At 48.6% G+C, this 19,048-nt stretch overlaps 1 protein-coding gene across 4 annotated transcripts in view; it reads right to left on the minus strand.

The window, feature by feature from the left end:
• LOC120542325 (C-terminal binding protein 1) overlaps positions 1-19,048 on the minus strand; it is a 41,685-nt gene that overhangs the window by 6,149 nt on the left and 16,488 nt on the right. The window contains exons 1-6 of one of the 4 annotated variants that reach the window (XM_039774702.1): positions 17,422-17,605; positions 16,053-16,207; positions 9,142-9,286; positions 6,431-6,637; positions 5,583-5,797; positions 1,880-2,010 (exon numbers count right to left, since the gene is read on the minus strand). In XM_039774702.1, the coding sequence (XP_039630636.1) occupies positions 1,880-2,010; positions 5,583-5,797; positions 6,431-6,637; positions 9,142-9,286; positions 16,053-16,207; positions 17,422-17,590 (1,022 nt within the window). In that variant the 5' untranslated portion in view covers positions 17,591-17,605. Of the gene's footprint in view, positions 1-1,879; positions 2,011-5,582; positions 5,798-6,430; positions 6,638-9,141; positions 9,287-16,052; positions 16,208-17,010; positions 17,114-17,421; positions 17,606-19,048 lie in introns of those variants that run through there. The other 3 variants (XM_039774704.1, XM_039774705.1, XM_039774703.1) reach the window with 3 other exon arrangements.

A 19,048-nucleotide genomic window follows, 5' to 3' on the forward strand; every position in this document is an offset into this window, starting at 1 on the left:
AAATCCTGCTACTGACACCACTGTGTGACCCTAACCTCGCCGGGCTCCAACTGGGATGTAACCAATTGTGTCATAAATGCTGTAAGTCGCCTTGGATAAAAGCATCAGGCAAATACAGTGGGCATAGAACAGAAACCCCCCCCCCTTGTCACTTTACAGCCCTAAATGTAAACACACAAAGCAAGATGTTTTCCAGCTTTACTTACTCAATGCCATCGATAACATCCAAGTGAAAGATCTCACAGCTGCAGTTCAGAAGTCCCAAGACAAATAAAGGACCACCACCTCGACCCCCCCAAACTCCATTAGGTGTCAGTGCCCACCATTCCCATTGCGGTTACTGGCTTCCTCCCACCTGTGATCAGTTGTAATGGGTGTGATTTGTGAAGCTGTTCCTGCAGCTGACAGCAAATACCCGACTGTGGGTGGCAGGACACTTTCAGAAGATCTCAGGACAGAGTTGTGGACGGACAGAAGGCAGGAGATGGAGACAGAAACATCTCAAAGGCTTCATCAATCCCGAGGAGCTCAGTCAAGTCCATCATAAAGACTGTTTGGTATGACTAGGACCCTCCAAACTGGATGGAAGATCAAGAAGGAAACTGGGAAGAGAGGCTACCGAAAGGCCAATGGCCACTTTGAAGGAGTTCCAGGATTTGATAGCGCAGAGTGGTCATTAATGGTGTGCAGGAGACAACATTTTGACAAGCGCTCCACCATTGTGCCATGTTCAGGAGGGTCACACTTCTCACGAAAGGCCACAATAAGGCGCGTTTGAGTTTGAAGATTCTGATGCCAAGTGGAAAAAGGTCTTCTGGTTAGATGAGACCAAAATCCAACTATTTGGCCCCAATACCAAACGGTCCACCAATGCAGCTCACCATCCATAACACACCATACCTACAGTAAAGCACGGAGGGGGCAGCATCCTGTTGTGGGGGGGCCTGGGGCTCTCGTTAGGGTAAAATCCCATCAAACTCTTGAGGAACACCTGCTACCCGCTGGCAGAAAGATGAAGATGGGCAGAATGTTCACCTCTCAACACGACGACGACCCGAAGCACACAGCAAAACTGACCACACGGTGGCTGAAAGAGAAAAAAGTGAATGTCCTGGTGTGGCCAGTCAGAGCCCAGAGCTAAATCTGTGGAAAGATCTGACGATAGCAGACCACCAACACTCACCAGCCAATGTCACCAAACAGTTCAACTGTAAAGAAGAGTGGGGGGCAAATAATGAGTGGGCTCAGCAGACTCAAGGCTGGCATTAAAGCAAAGGGGGGTCAACAAAATGACATTGACATGGGGGGGCTGATCCGTCATTAATATCAGGAGGTCTTGTTTTGGATTTTTGATCATTTTTCTGAACTGTAGCTGTGATGTCATTAACTTGATGTTAGAGGTGGCATTGAGGAAGTAAAGCTGGGAAGAAGAAATATTAGTTTGTGTGTTTTTATTTAAGGCTATAAAGCAAAAAGAAAATGGGGAGATTTCAAAGTGGGGGGTTCTTTTCTATACCCACTGTAAGTAAAAGTAAGTAACTTTTTAAAAAATGTCATTTTGGGTGGAGTGTTCCTTTAACAAAAATCAGAAGATGATGTGCTGTAATGGAAGCAACAAAACCACGGCACACTCGGCCAGATTGGTGGTGGCAGCGGCGGCCATCGGTCGTCATCTGTTTTCAAGTTTGTCTTAAGTACAGAAGCCATCCACGAGTTTTGGTAGAGCATTTCACAATTTCACATTATAGTTCCCCACAAGCCTGCAACTCCCCTCATGGAGGACGACGTCAGTGTCAACGGGCCACCGGCAACACTGGAGCTGAGGCTCTTAAAGCACCTGAAGAAGGTCCCAGCAGGACTCAAGTGGTGGGCCGCTCACCTGAAAGGCTCGTTTTCGTGCACGTCGAGAGCTGCTCCTCGTATCCGTCCTTCTTTCAAAGCTTGAGCAAGCGCCTTCTCATCGACCAGGCCTCCTCGAGCCGTGTTCACAAGGAATGCACCCTGACGCATCTGCAAAAAGACAACAGCAGCTCATTGGCTGGCGAGGACGTGTTGGACTTGAGCAGCCAAACCCATGAGAGCCCACCTGACCAGCCCCCAACCCCCACTTTTGACACTGAAACTGTCTTGGAGCAGTCAGAGCGGCTGCAGGTTCCACAACTAACCAGTCTGTGACACTTTTTACTGCTTCCATTGAATCTTCAAAAAACTGTGCTGCTTTGCGACGTCCCATCACATCTAAATGTGTGACCAGCCCAAGGGCTGCTGTGAAAAGCTTGGTGAGTTGGCAGAAGTTTCAAGGACACGAGAGGTGCCTGAACAGGACGGGGCGTGAACATGACACCCCCTATACCACGACGTCACGTTGGACACATCGACGAGGCTTATGATAGACTAGGGGGTCCTCTGGTAAGCAATGCTGTACAATGGCACACACTAAGTGGATGAGCCTGTGGGGTCCTGGATGCTGGACTATCTGTCCAGCAGAACACACTCAGTGAGCCCCAAGGTCACCACAAGGAACAGGCCTGTGACCCTTTCTCTTCACTCCGTACCCCTTGGACTTCAAGTGTAACAGCAGGTCACGTCACTTGAGGAAATCCCCAGACGATTCTGCGATAAAGGAGACGAGACGGAGGAGAGCTTGGAGGACTGTCTGCAACACCACAGAACTGCGCACCAAAGGGCCTCTACGCCTGGTCGCCATTCTTTCACACTGCTACACGTACTTGGGGGTCCACATCAATGGCTGGGGTATCGTAACACAGAATGACTAGAGAAGAAGACTGCCTTCCTGTCATGTGGGGTCCGACAGCTTTGTGATGGCCAGTGTGCTATGCCGTGCCGGTGATGACATTTGAATTTGTATTTTATACCGCATGGTGAGGAGTACAGAGAAGCCGCCAACTCAATAGGGGGTGCTGTGTGTACCCGACAATGCAAGTGGCTGAGCACGTCTCCCAGAACCTTCTTCCATTTCTGCCTCTTCCCACAGCCTTCAATCGTGTAAGCGTTGGCACAGCCTCGGCCTGCTCTGTGGCACCAACTGCAAGCCCCACTTCTCTGTGCTGAGACAGGAGGAGGATGTGGGGTCCAAGAACAGCCCACTCACTACCACATCATTACCAACAACAACCAAACCTACAAAGAAACGTCGGCTGATTGTCTTTTATGGCACCAAGTTTCAACTAAATCAGTCAAAGGGTTTTGAGAGTTTGGGGTATTTAGTTCTTCTGGTACCTCTAAACACTGATGTATCAAAATGTCCTTTCATAGCAGATGCCTGCAGCCCATGATGTGCCACCCTGCCACATTTCAGCTTTTCACTAAACGGGAAACGGCGAGTCAGAGGGCGAGTGAACAGTCAGCTCTGCATTTCACACATATGTAGATATTTCTAGAAAAACATTCATGTGTTGAGCTCCCCCTAAGGAACAAATAAAACTCTGATCAATATCAAAACATCCATGGAGGGAAAGGTTTTTCTGAACTATCGTTAAATACAGACTTCTGGACATTCATACGGGAAGACAGGACTCCTGACCAATGGCCACCGATTCACTTCAAGAGCTCAGTCCTAACTGAATGCGTTCTCAGTTTATGTCCTGCGCGGATCTGCACAGTTTTCACTTTGTGAGCAGACGACTGGAGGACTAACGTGGATTGTGGGACACAAGTAATGAGAGATCTTCTTCAATGGCTGTTTCTGACACCGTTTGCTGTTGTGCAGTGCCGGTCACCTTTGGCATCTATTCTTAATTATTTTGGTTCTCCCTTCTCCATTAAAACCCGACTGCAAGTTCTTGTACAAAGCACATGGGGTACATAAGACCAACATGTTTCAGGTGTAACACTGCTTTAACACCAAGAATTAAAAACAAATTCCTGATCGGGTTTGCGGCCCCGCATTTCACCGATACGGACGACAAGCAGTAGAACTCATGCAATATGTGACTCTCTCTGCCATTTCCACCCACCAATCCTCACTCCACCACCTTAATGAAGTCATGGCGTCAGAATGGTCTGCAAATTTATGAAAAACCCAAAGCTGAAATCTCTCCGTCCTAGACGTATTCAGAGCCAGTGCTGTGACGCACCAAGCTCTGTCGGGTGAATGAGGAGCGTCGAGAACTTGAGTGGAGTCCATCTGTGACAACTGACGGGACATCATTCAGAAAGGCGCCGGTTTTTAGAAGGGTCCGCAATTCACAAGCCAAGCCATGAAGTCCCTGTAGACCTTCAAGATCAAGGTGTGGCGAGGGACACACCAGGACAAGGGTATAAAACCATCTCTACAGCTTCAAGAGTTTCCAGGACCACAGCGACCTTAAGATTTGTCAAATAGATGATGTTTGGAATTATAAGGAATCGTCCTAGTGTTGGACGAACTGAGTAACCAGGCCACCTTGGTCAGAGAGGTGACAAAGAACCCAATGGTCACTCTAACAGAGCTTCAGAACCCATCAGAAGGATAGCCATCTTGGAAGCACCCCATCAACCAGGTGTTTATTAAAGGTGGACTGGCCAGACAGAAGCCTTTCTTGAGTAAGACGAGTAGGACAACAGCCCCCTTGCACTGAGAGCCTTGTCTGGTGGAACAAAAAGTGGAACTCTTTCCTCACCTGCCTATTAGCATCCCTAGGGTGAAGCATGTTGGTGCCACAGCAAAGAGACAGGTGAGAATTGAGGGGAGGATGAATCAGGGCATTGAAGAGCACCTGCTCCAGAGTGCATGCCACCTCAGACTAGGGTGACATCTCAATGATGCATAGCAAACAACAAAGAGTGGCTTCAAGACAAGTGTTGGAGTGGCCCAGCCATACCTCATAGAACATGCATGGAGACCCCTGAAGATGGCCCTTCACAGACGCATCCCCATTCAGTCTAATGGAACCTGAGAGGATCTACCATGAAGAATGGGATACACTAAACAAATGCAGGGCAGCAAAGCTTGTTGTGACTTAACCAAGAAGTCCCAAAGCTGCCAAAGGGGCTTCTACAAAGTAAGGGTCTGGATATTTCTATGAATGGGAGATTTCAGTTTTTGATTTTAATAAACGTGTCTTCACGTTGCCATTATGGGTTACCGAGTGTAGACTGATGGGTAAAAACAGCAAATGGCCTAATTAAAACGAAATCTACGCCACAGCAAAGCGTCCCTGAAGCGAAGGGCTCTGCGGAGTCTTTTTGGGATCCACTCACTGTGTGCTTATATTTTTGTACAGATTTACGGCTTATTTTTGATGCACATGTTTATTACTTTTTATTTCTCAGCCATGCATCTGTGAGTGAGCGCTTTGCCATCATGAATCAGTAGGCCACCCTTTGCTCAATAAAATTCAAGTGTGACTGTGACACCATTGTGGAACAAATGTGGGGGGCCAGTCTGGAGGAGGACTGGCAGCAGAAAACAAGGAATGTGGCTACACTTTCAGAGAAAGCACCTGAGAGAGGAATGGAGGAGGAAGTAGAAGCAGGCAGTAATCGAGCACACAGTTGGGCGTCCCAGAGAACTGCAGCCAGCAGAGAGGATGGGGAGACTGCAGCTATGATGGGGACAACATGGGGGCAGAAGTCAGTACCTGTTTGATGGTAAAGTCGTTGATAAGATGATGGTTGTGTTCGTTAAGACGGCAATGAAGAGACACGCAGTCGCTGTGTATGAGGAGGTCCTGCAAGGTGCTCATTCGCTGTAAACCGAGAGATCGCTCCACTCCATCTGGGAGGTACGGGTCGTAGAAGATCACGTTGAAGCCGAACGCCTTTGCTCTCAAGGCCACAGCCTGGCCAATCCGTCCTGCAAATAGAACAGAGTCAGTCCTACGGGCCCACCAGCCGATCTACCAAAGGATCACTCCTGCTAGTCCCACCCTATGAGGCCTGCTAGTGCACTTCTAGCTCAGCTGCGCCATAACTGACCAAGGACCTCTTTATGTTAACCCTTCAGGTTTCTCTGGCTTTGCTGTGAATTTAACAATCTGCTGAGTGGCAGGGCTTAGTAACGCACTGGCACTGTCGTGACAAACAAGATGAGCAGCTCGATGAGCAAGGACGGGCGTTTGCTTCTGAAGGCAATGCGACCCTCAGAGGGTGACGGCACCGGCCTCATCAGCCCTGGTCCTGGTGCGGCTGCTTTGGATTGGCACACATGTATTTATTGGGCTGGCCGGCTGGAGTCAGTTAACACTCCCGAGGTAAAGCTGGAGCCTTTCACTTTCTTTACTTAGTCCATAGCCAACCATGGAGTCCTTCACTCTGTTGGAATCCATTGGCTCGTCATGCCGCAGTTGTTTGCTCCGTACTTCTAAACACCATTCTGTCTGTTTGCCCATCAAACCTCTGCAAGTTGGCCAGCAATCCCAAAATGCTTGGCACTTATATCTAGCATGACACATGCAAAGAAGCAGAAAAAGCCCCTTTGGGGCCTCACCCAGCCCAATGATCCCAAGCTTCTCTCCACGGATTCGTGCTGCACCTCCTGCCACCTCTCGGATTTGCTCCACACTGCTGGCGCGAGTTCCTTCTCTCATGGCCTGGTGCAGCCAGGTGACTCTTCTGTACAGGTTTAGGATATGGCACAGTGTTGAGTCGGCAGTCTCTTCCACCGATGAGGAGGGAACATTGCATACTGCGATTCCTGAGAAATGCAAGGAGACATGCAAGCAGAAACATGAAAAGCCGCACCTGTGAGAACCTACAGAGATTAAGTGAGCTCCATCTGAGCGGACATCTTTGGACTACAAGGGGGTTCAGGATGAATAAGCATGCGATATTCCAACAGGCGTGTGCAGGTGCGGACACTGCGACTGATTGACGCCCTCACCCTGGAGGCTCCAGCCCACCACAACCCTAAATGGGATTAAGCAGGTGAGCGACTATGGAATGAAGCTGGTGCCGTCACACCTTAGTGGAGTGATTCCATGCTTAGGCTTCTGTTCTTTTCCTGACCTTAGGACACTGTAGCTGCTTTACCTTTTACGAGGTTTTTTTTGACGGCCCACTGAACTGGCTCTATAGCAGTGGATATTAAATCAAGTGTGCCTGCCTACATCGACCAGCTCCTATAGGGAAACAAGACAATACATCATCACAAAAGAACAAGCCAATGTGAAAATATCTGGCATGAGCAGAAGGCATCGCTAATAGCAGATAATTTTATAAATCAGGCCCTGAGCTTTCTCTGGTAAGGGCCACAGAAGTTTCTGCTCCCTCACAGTTGTTAGCACAGGCAAGCAGAAATTTCAGTGGACTCTGCACACGGGACAATATTAATATTAGTAGCGCAAATCTAAACTCAGGTCTGAAGTGATAACAACTGCCACTGCACCATTAAGCAGCCATTGCTGGTTTAAAAAGTGTCACACTACATCCACAGGACTCCAAGGTCAAGCAGAACAAGACAGACACCAATACCTGTCTGGCCCAAATGAATCTGAACACGTTAGTAGTAGCAGTACCACGATAGCGCCTTTCCTATTAGTCCGGGTTAGGGCAACGTCACACGTCCAGTGGAGTTTCAAATACAAGTGAATGATGCAAGCAGACGATGACTAAATCAAAACGTCACCATTCGTATGTCACCATGTTGTCCATTTGAGACAGGGTGGTCCACATTTATCAGGTCTGTTACGAGGTTTCAAACATGCGCAGGAACGTTAGCGGAAATCCTGCAAAAAATTCCAACCAAAAAAGGAGGGAAAAAAAACCACCAGGAAAGGGGCAAGAAGCTTTTAGATGGTGTCAAGAAACGTGTGGAGGCCACCAGCAGGTACGAGGCTTGAGCAGCCAAATAGTAGGAAAAGGGGGTCTTTCACCCTGTCCAGGTCAGACAGTCATTTTCTACCAACCAGGCACGCAATCGTCTTCTTTGTCGTATGCCAGTCAGATGCACTTCATTTGTCTCCAAGGGGAAATGAGAACATCACAGAAGCCGAATTCTTACACATTTCCGATTATTCCCTTTTGTTTTTTCTACTTATCTTGTGTTTTATGTGTTGAACCAAGTGGGGGGGGAATCACCCCCTGCGCTTCTGTTCTTCGGCTCCTTGTATATAATTTTTCTTTATGACTTTGTGGTTTTTGATCTTTGGCTCTGCTTAAAGGATGAAGATTTTTGATTTATTGATTTGCTTGTGTTTGTTTGTTAGGCATTTCATTTTTTGATTCAGTTTTGTCTTTTTAAAAATACAATCTTTAAAGTATAAAAGAACTCTAATTTCGCTTTTTGGGAGTACAGCGTATTTATGTAGTATAAACAGTTAATGAATGACTAAATGTACTGAAGGCGTTTCTTTTAGTCTGATCCTCTGGGGCCTGTGCAGGCCATGAAGGCTGCTGCTCGAGTTGCGGCCCGGCTGACTTCTGTTTCTAGACCGTGTTTGAGACTTTGAGACTATGTTCGCAGTACCAGGTTTTCATTTAAACCTGCACACATTGGTCTCGGTCTTCACCATTTGGAACTCCAAAAAATGGGGAATTTTGAAATCACTCCTCAGAGACGCATAAACTCACCGTTACCAAGTGTGGATGGGGGACCTCCCTCTGATTTGTCAGTGCTTATTACGTAGCCCTTTCCTGATTGGATCCTGCTCATTACAACATCTCTTCCCCTGATTGGTTGTGTTGACCAATGTTCAACCTACGAGAACACAGGAGTTGATTTCTGTGGTGTTTGACGTGTTCAGTACTTTTGTGCAATGTGAATAGTCAAATAACTTAATGGTTTTGGGATAAATCCAGTGGCTGGTGGAGTTATCATCCCATCAGGGTTTTACGCAGATGTGCGCAAGCCCAGTGAAGGTGAATGGATACATCGTGTGCATTTTGGTTATATTAGCGTGGCAGAGATATTGAAAACCTCAGGGTAGATGGAGGTCTTAGTCATTTGTTAAAGGAAAACATCAGAATGTGGATGAAGCCTAAGCCTCGAGTTCCATGGAGAACAGCAGATCTTTACAACTGGAGCTGGTAACCTGCCATACCCCATAGCAGACCATTCAAGAAACCGACAGTCCAAGCAATGCGATGCACAGGTTGACGGCAAAGATGGAGAACAAGAATGCTAAGCAGACAGATGGTCTTTCTGAGTGGTAGCCTGAGCAGCAGGCGGGCTGTAAGACCGAAGAGGACAAGCGCACTCACCTAACTCGGCAGCCGCTTTGATGTCGATGTTGTCGTAGCCGCTGCCAATCCGCACGATGATCCTCAAGCCCTTGAACTTGTCCAGGTCATCTCGTGATAACGTGATGGTGTGGTACATGAGAGCCCCTACTGCTTCATTCAAGACCTGCAAAGAGAAAGGTATCCACCATTACAGCCTTGGAGTGTCAGCTGGACAAGCTGTACATGGACAGGCATGTCAAAACCAAAGCAGGCAGTTACACTGGACATGAAGTCCCGAAAGACGGACACTCAAGACGTCTCGTACTTAACTGACTTAAGGCACAGTGAATGGAAAAGGAACTGTGGGCTACATCTGTGTGCGTCATCAGCGTCTCATCTGAAGAGATGGGAGATTTTACGTGTGCTCAGTAGGCCTTCCTCCTCGATGTGTACCATGTGACATCTCAAAGTCTCTTAAAATCGGCACGTTGACCCACTCTAGGGCTGTCAGAGCAGGTGTGAGTCATTTGGATGAATTTGAACTCAACGAGCGGCCTTTGTTTTACGGTTTGTCATTTTGATGAAACATGGCACATCGATTACGCCTCCCTTCTTCCTCATGAGATATCCGCACTTCTAATCATTGCAAAGAGCAAAAGATGGCAATTCAGAGTGCAACTCATTGGAAAGCTCAGACTTTAACGACAGCGTGCCAACTTTTCGTTACCTCTGAAATGTTATTGTTCACGTGATGAATTCTGTTTTCTGCCTCGTCCCGTCCTGTTCGTGTTGCATTTATGTAGTGCTGTGATGTTTATGAATGTCTTTGTCTGCCCAGCCTCCTGCATGTGGAGCTCGAGGAGGCAGGCCCACCAGATGAAGCAGCTGTATCAGTGGAGAAGCGGACATCCCTTCTTCTCTGATGCCTGCGTTTTGTTGATTCTCATTGAATTTTGCAGTTCCCAGATTTTGATTTGTGAGTACAGCAATCCTTCAGAATCATCGTAATAAATCTTTAAGATATAAAGGAACTTAGCATGATTTGTCTTGCACCAGAGGCTTTTGGATTGTGGACGTTTTGAACTTTTGTCATTTAAAAACCGAAGCTCCCTTTTTAGGCCTGAGCAGTCTAGAAGCGTGCGGTTTCAGTTTGGGGCTGGGCTGCCAGAGGTGAGGCCTCGCCAGGGACTTGGGACCTGTGGAAGTGGCAGGTTTTTTTTTTTTTGGAGGCCTACATTCCTCTTTGAAATTTTTGTGCAGTAAACTCACAAGAAATGTAACTTTTGCTTGGAAGTCTAAGATTCCCTTTTCATGATTGAAATGAATTTTATAAACTGCATTGTTTGCCACTTTTGCTTATTAAAAAGAAAACACGTTTATGAAATACAAAGACTGAAAGATAGCACGTCGCTACAGTTCACAGGCTAGGAATCCTTTCTTCATTGGCACTTGTTCTGTGTTTAAAAGCCAACCCAGCACTATATTGTATTTTAATGGTCAACTGTAATCACAAAATGCATTTTGGGAGATGAACGTCAAACCTGAAGAAATGCAGACATACCGTAAAAAGGCAAAGGAGCTGGAGCTGAGCCATGCTGCGTCGACAGCCACTGGCAATCCTCACTTTTTCATTTTGATAGCCGATGGTAAAGAGTGGCGTGGGTACTTCATGTTGAAACCTCAACCCTGAAAATCATTTCAGAACTCGTATACTAAGTTTCATCAAAATCATAAATGGCGATGCAAAAATGTAGATTTTTAACATGACCCCAATGATTGTCCCTCTCCTTTCTCTTGTTGGTGTCCTACTGTGCCACCTGGTGCCACTCCTGCCCACGTGAAAGACATCACCTGCATTTCTTTTTTGTGTCCTTTTTGTTCATTTTTCACCCTGTGCTTATCCTTTATGTTATCGTTGGTAATTCTGTTTATTATTTGTATAATTATTCACTTTATATTCGGTTTTCTTTGCAGTTTGGTGTCTAGGTGTGGATGCTCTGTGGTTTGTTGGCGATTCCCCAAGAGACGGGGGGGCCCCCTGCCAGTCTCCGCTGTGGACTGCTCCAACCTTTGCAAAGGCTCATGGGAATTGCAGTTCCTTTGTGGTACACAGTTGCCATTTCTTTGTATTTATTTGCTTCGGATTCTGGAATTCAGATGAGATCATCTGCCTAAAGCTAAGTGTGTTGGGACTCGGCCAATAGTTAGATGGGAGACCACCTAAGAAAAGACTGGGTTACTGTGTGAAGAGGTGTTGGTGAGGCTAGCCCTGCCGTCTAAATGTGGATCAAGGACCCTGTGCTGTAAAAATGGTGAGGAGACATAAAACTGAGGTGCTGACTTTCTGTGAGGGCATCTTTTGAAAACATAAGAGTGTACCCCAGTGCCCTAGCTAAACTGCCCTCCATAGCCTGGTCATTCTGACCGCCCAATCATTCCCCATCACTTAAGTGGCTCTCTCGCCACTTCACCACCTAACAGCTCATTTGTGGCGAGCGTACTGGCACCAAAATGGCAGCCGTCACATCGCCCAGGTGGATGCTGCACACTACTGGTGGTTAAAGTGGCTCCGCACTCACTTTGAGTAGCAAGTAAAGCACTATATATATATATATATATATATATATATATATAAATGTAAAGAATTATGATGTTTGTTATTAATATTACTCATTCAGGGCTTTATCATTAGGACTGCCTTGTTGCCAAATCCTTCTTGCCTCCTTTCCTGCTTTTACTATTTTTTGTTATAAAGATTTCTTGTTGCCTTGCACTGTACTGGCCAGGGTTGACGGTGATGCCCTCCCTAGTGGGGCATTTCAGAGTATATTTTTGAACTTTGAGAGTTAAGTGCATTTTCGAACACTGTAGGCCGAAGCCAGCCAGTCGAGTGGAAGCCAGGCTGCCATTCAGTGCACCTCGTCTGGGATGGCTGGTGGGAAGCAGGCCTGCTTCTCTGGCTACTGGTGAAGGTTTCACACCACTTTGGCTATTATGGGTGAGAGAATCACAATGCCCAGCACAGACTCTACTGTAGAATGACCAGCAGGCGGCCACTTGGCAGGGTCATCTGGACCCCCCCACCCACCACCAGAGGCTGCTGTTCTCCAGGGATGTCGCTGGCTTTGCTTGGTCCTGATGGGAGGTGAACCTTTGGCACAGTCTGAGGTCCACAGAACTCTTTGCAGGCGTCCATTAAGGACTTCATTCTCCTCAACCCAGACTACCTTGACTACTGCTGTCCCTGTCCCTGATGCTGCCACCAACATGCTTTATGATTGGAATGATATTTCTGCAGACACGATACTCATCTTGGTTACGACATACCAGAGAATCTTAAAGTCTTCTGGGTGCTCCAAGTGAGCCTCCGTGTCTCTTTTACTAAGAAAAGGATTCTATCTGACCGTTCGGTCATAAGGCCTGGTTGTCCCTTCAGAAGGCTTCTCTGGAGCTCAGTCAGAGTGACCGTCAGGTGTGACTGATGGTCATCTTTGTAGGGAGAGTTCCAGACGTCTTCCATTTAAGTATGACGGAGGCCTCTGTGCTCTTGGAAACACGCACTGCTGCAGCCATCCCCAGATCTCAGCCTCGACGCCACTGTGTCTCTGCAGACAATTCCTTGGACCTTCTTTAGACGGCACAGTTGGACCACAAACATCTCAAGGATGGTCAATTGAATGGGGTGGACCTGAGCCAAAGCAAAGGGTCCAAATGCTTCTTCAGTTTTTTATTTTAATGCGTTTTTAAAAATCTTGGTTCTACTTTGTCACTCTATGGTCACCTTCAGGGTCATCAAGTGTTGGGACTCGAGTCGTGTACGGTTTGTAAAGTGACTCGTGAGGATCCACTATGACGGGGGGAGCCAATCTGACAGCCACCATGGACAGGGGTCTCAAAGACGAGCACGATTGGGTCAAAAGACAAAAAAAAAAAAAGGCCTAAAAAACACTGATCTCGGGTTCGGAGTGCTGCTTGACGAGAGGAAAAAATGAAGGCTGCAACCCAAGAAAAAGTGAAACAAGTGAAGGGGTCTGAAGACGCTGCAAGACCACCTAATCTGAAAAAGAAAGGAGAAGGTCGGAGAAATTCTAGTGCGCCGCTTGCATGGAGCCATCAAGGAAGGAAAATGGACAGTTCTGGAAACGTCTGGAGCGGCACAAAGAGGGATGGCATGGAGTTCAAGAACAGACAGGCTGGGGTCTGAGGCCCCCCGACTTGCGAAGCAAGTCAACTGAGGACCATCACCTCACTTAAGGAGAAAAAGACGTCTGATGGGACTAGCGGCCGTAAACGTTAGCCTCGTGCCGCTGCCCTCGCTGCCATCATCTTAGTGACTTGGAAGGCACTGGCGTCATGTCACATACCTCGTGGCTCACTCCCCGCCGATTTGTCTTTAGTCCTGGGGTGGGCTGCGTGTGCAGCACAGCTGACAACCAATGAATGCTCGTGCGGAAGTGCAATGCATTTCACGTAGCGACACACACAACAGAGGCTCGTCTGTCTGATGTCTCAGGTTAGAAAAATCAAAGGAGCGAGACTGCGGCTGAACTCGCCATCCCGCTTAACCCTCCCTGCAGCACGGGCTGCCCGTCAGGCTGAAAGGGACAAACACAACTGTGCTGACAGATCGGCGCTTGGTCAGTAAGCGTGACCAGCCCAGTGGTGGTCTGGGGTTGAACTGCTCCAGCAACGAGACCGGCAAATCATGTCATGTAATGCGACATCGGCTTAATGAAGAGGCTGACCAGAAACCCGTGGCCACTGATGACAGGATATGAGCTCGTCCCCCCCCATGGGCTTTGCCTTTTATTAGTATTTTACTTTGTATTGACTCATTTTTACACTCTTCTCCTTAAGGGCACCTGCTGAAATACTTGAAAATGGTTCACAGTGTAGCACACGGGGGTCAAACTCGGGGCCTGGAGGTTTTCATTCTAACCATCTTCTTAATTTGTGACCAGTTTTTGCTGCCAATTAACGTCTTTTGCCTTCATTTTAATTAACTGGCCCTTTAGTTGTCTCTTTTTCCTTAATTAGTAGCCAAACAATCATGAGACCTCAAACAAGCCACCATATGAGCAGCTCACCTGTGCCCATCACACAATATCTGAAATTAAAGAAGGATGAAGGTGGTCTGGGGCAAGGCTGATCTCGCAGGTCACCAAAACATCTCGACGGTGTTCTTAGGAAAAACAGAAAGTCATCAGATTTGGAAATGTCTGCTGCGACAGAATGAGAGGAGCAACAAGCCGTGGACGTAAATAACGAGTTTAACAGCCAGCAAGAAACTGGCTGGAGTCTGAAGCCCCAATGTAGCTGGTCATCTGTCGGCTCGTTTCACATCTCATTTCGGTTTGGCTGCCATTTAATGGAGAAATAAATCAATTCTGAGGACTGAATCCTTAAAAACAGGACTACTGAAGTGAAGGGAAAAGGAGTTCATTAGCAGTGAAAACGGGGCACTGATTAAGGAAAGGGTTAGAATGAAAACCTGCAGCCCCGAGCTCGACACCCCTGGTGCAGCACTTCGGACAGTCAGCAGCTTTGAACGTGACCAAATCAAGACTGGCGGTGCCAACGGTTTACACAAAACGGAGAAGGTCCATGAGAGCAACGTCTTCTGGCCTCTAAGAGCAAACAGGCGGCACACCAGCGAAAAGAAAAGCCGCGTTCAACACGTCTGAACCATCGCAAGGGATTTGTGTGCATTTCATCAGCACATTACAGCTCAGCAGAGGCGCCGTGCCAGGCTCCACTTTAGCGCTCTCAAGGATCACATGTCGTGAAAGGCTGCCTTTCTCAGGACGAACCATCAGAATGTCACACTTTAGTGCCAACATAAAAGCAAAAATGCTCATCCGCAATTCTGTAACTGGTTGTTGATGCTCTGAAAACTGAAGGGACCATGAAAGACCTGACCAGAACATTCTAAAGGAGATGGTCCTGTGGTCTGGCCGTGAGCTGAAGTGTCACCGGGTCAGGCAGCAGGATGATGAGCTCCCCACTTGAACCCGAGTGGGCCGTGTGGCAGATGGACGTCAAACCAGAACAGGCTGCTTCTCTTACTAAATGGACTCCTGGGCTCATTAAGAGAACGCTGGTCATTTCCCAAGTTACCAGAAATTGAAGAGCGGAGTTTGATAAAAGTATTTTTATGAAAATGTACCAAGCAGTTATATGGAAGGCGTGTATTTTCTGCTCTTTTCAACAATACTTTCATCTTGATTTTCCTTCATCTTCTGTTTACTGAATCCACTAATCGGCGGGTCTTGCAGCCTTTCACGGTTCCGTGTTGTTTCCCGGGCTGTCTGCTCTGCTCGGTTTTAATCGTCATCATTAAGACACAACGAAAGGGGAAAACTGCACAGAATTAGAGCAGCATTTCAATCTACAGCAAAGGCAGAAAGAGTTCTAAATGACTTCAAAATGTTAACGTCTGCACGCTGCTGTGCTTTTCTGAACGTAGAAGAAGAGAAACAAAATCCCAGCTCATTAAACGAGCCGAGTGCGATGATGAAAACCCTGCGGCCCACCAGTTCACGTTAATGTTTATCGATTAGAGGGGTTCAGTAAAAACTATGGTGGCGACTGCTTTTCACGACACAGGGGCTCCTTGAATAAATGAGGTCCCGATTTAGAGTTCATTCTGGTGCCCACTTTGTGTCACATATACAGAGACACGGCAGGCACAGGGGGCAAGTACTTTTCCACAGCATCATATGTTCCGACTGCTTGCTGCTCCACTAAAAGCCCAGGAGTGTCACGTGTGTGTGTGGCCTCAGACACCTCCCGTCACCCCAACAGTAACAGCAGGATGACGAGACACCCCAATGAAGGGTCCCGTCAAAGCCCCTGGAATGTCAAGTTGTGCTGTGACACGTGTGACGGCGGTCCAATGACGCCTTTCAACAGACTAAGATGACACCACAAACCAACCGAGGCTTTCCTACCTTCTCGTGGATCTCCTGCGTCGACTGGGCATCGCAGAATGCCACGGTGGCCACGTCTTTCAGAATGGGCATTTCCACCGTACAGTCTCTGCCATCCAGGAGGGCCACCAGGGGACGAGGATGCATTGGGCCATTTAAAATTGGAGGGCGTATGCCTGAAACGACAACAGTGAGTGACCAAAGTTACAAATCAGAACAAACCTGAAGAAGCTCAGAAGAATCGATTTAAATGAGTGACCTGCAGATCAAAAGCAGGGACCATGGCACACGTGCCAAGCGGTCCCTCCAGTGTGCCCCCTGCCCTTCTTGATAAAGCCCACCGGGCCTGACAGTTTCCCAGTCTGTATGTGTGGGAGAGACACACACTGTGCTGCGGCCCCTCACCTGTGCCCATCCTTGGCCACGGTTACATAATACCCATGATGCACACAGCCTCTGGGTAAGTCATTTGCCAGGCCACAAGCCTGTGCCCAACAGTATGAGGAGGAGTCACCAGGAGTGGGCGTCAGGGAGAAAGGGAAAAAAAAAAAGAATAAAAAGGCTTGGCTCTGGTGCCACATGACAACATGCGCCAAGTTCAACAGAAGGGGCCACTCCTGTGCCGCTATTGTCTGCAAATCTGCATCTGCTCGCCTGACCCACACACACTGCATTCAGACTCCAGGACAATGAACAAGGGTCCCCATTCATGCTCCCCCTCCCCCACCGTGAGGTGCCACCGCCAGCCTGAGGTGACCTTTAACCCGCATGCAGCGTGAAGGCCACCACGACAAGGTGGGGGGCTTGGATGTCACCGAGCCCACGGGAGCAGATGACCAAACACGGCCGATTTCCTTCTGGCCTGGCAGGCAGGACCACTCGGTGCAGCCCAAATCGGAGAGCCCACGCATGCCTCTCGACAGCCTGGCACGTCTTGAGCGGCAGGGACAGCTGGCGGTCACCACAGACTGATGCCCACCTCATTCCAGGCGCAGCAGCAGTTCCACAGCAGCCGCTCTTTCAGGCGTGAAGCCCTCGGCGCACACGGGACGGCCAAACGGCGTGTCAGGGGGCTCCCGGCGGCACACAACAAAGGCAGCACGCGATCCGCGGAGGACGCTCAGCTCGGCTCTGCCCCGGAGACGCCAAGTTTGGGGGGATGGGGGCCGCTCAGACCTGCAGAGACGGCGGGCAGGGGGCTCGGTCTATAATGATCAGTGGAGGGGGGAAGGAGGAGGAGGAGGAGGTCGTTGGCGAGACCACATGACAAAGCCCCCATTCACAGATGGCTGGCAACTCGTTTGTTCAGCCGCAAGCCAAGCCCGACAGGCCCTACCGGAGTGTCGACAGACGGGGGCAACGCAACGGCGGCGCGCGAGCGAAAACAAACCTGAAAAGCAATCCCACCTTGCATCCTGCTGTCGCTCGGCCGGCCCGACTTCTTCAGCACGCCCGCGTGCACGCACGCACGCACGCCACACACCGACGATGACAAGCACGGCTCGCTCAGAGCGTGTCGTATACCGCAGGCCGCCGACGCGCCAATCAGACTGCGCCATAACACGGCATCATCCAGCCACTCCAAATCTCATTAGCTGACGGAAGCGGCCCTTTTGTTTGTTTTAAAGGGACCGCGGCCCAGAGGACACGAGAGGCCAGCAGCAACGTGACCCTGGATGGCAAAGTGGGACAAAAGGATTAGGGGCCGCTAACAGCTCGACCGTCATGGCAGAGCCGAGACAAAGAATGAAACCAAATGCCACCAAAAGAGAACATCTCAAGTGCGGGGGTCTCCCTGACGTGAAACACAAGTCCTCCCTGCACCGGACTTGAGTCAAAATGGCCACAGCGCTGAGCCTCTCTTTCTTGGGGGGTTGCCACCCACGTCCGTTTTCAGAGTTTTAAGTTTGTCAGACACTAGAAAAGTCTAAACCTTCCTCATTGGTCAAGACGCCTGCTGAGGGGGCTAAAGAGCACCTGACGGACAAACCGCGCAGGACAGACGACGTCCACGGCCTTTAAAGGTCTCGAGCGAGGACCAGGAGCCCAGATGAACACACACATCAGGAGGCCAAAAAGACCTGTCAAGTTATGAGAGGGGACATCATCATCATCACCAGCAGCAGCAACCCGAAGCCAGCGCCCGGTGACATTACAATACTGCGTCACTACGACATCTCTGTCCCCACCTGCCCTACTGCGTCACACGCCAGGTCTTTAAATTCCAACCCACCTTTTCATAAAGACTCCCCTTCAGTCGGTTTGGTTTGAACTTTCCCAGTTTCCTGCGCCACCTCCACCTACTCAAAGCTTCATGATGCTCCAACAATGATGGATGGATTAAAAGGAAGAAGTCTATGTGACCATCATCATCATCAAGCCCTTCCGTGAGAACCCTAAATCCAAAGAGGACTGTTTCATTTATGTTAGGTAGAATGCCCAGAGGGGACTGGGTGGTCTCATGGTCTGGAACCCCTACAGATTTTATTTTTTCTCCAGCCGTCTGGAGTTTTTGTTTTTTCTGTCCCCTGGCCATTGAACCTTACTCTTATTCGATGTTAATTAATGTTGATTTATTTTGTTTTATAATTATGTCTTTCATTTTTCTATTCTTTAATATGTAAAGCACTTTGAGCTACTGTTTGTATGAAAATGTGCTCTAGAAATAAATGTTGTTGTTGTTGTTTTCAGTCCACACTCGCACGGGGACAGCTGACAAATGCCACTTGCCTTTCAGACGTGTTCCATCCACGCTAACTCACATTTTCAGACTGAAACACCAGAAATACAAACATCTTCCTTGCTGGTTGTTCGTCAGCCATGAGTGATGTGTGTTGTACAGAACCTCGAGAACATGAAAGAGGACCCGACGGACAAAGCAAACCAGCCTGCTCTGTCTGGACGATGAGCAACGGCTTCTGAGGGATTCGAACGACTGGAAAGAGGGCAGAACGCCATCAAAAGAGAGAGAGAGAGAGACTGGCAGTGTGGCACGAGCAAAACCCTCGAGTAGCCCA

Source organism: Polypterus senegalus, chromosome 13, assembly GCF_016835505.1.
Source record: "Polypterus senegalus isolate Bchr_013 chromosome 13, ASM1683550v1, whole genome shotgun sequence".
NCBI classification, from domain to species: Eukaryota; Metazoa; Chordata; class Cladistia; order Polypteriformes; family Polypteridae; genus Polypterus; species Polypterus senegalus.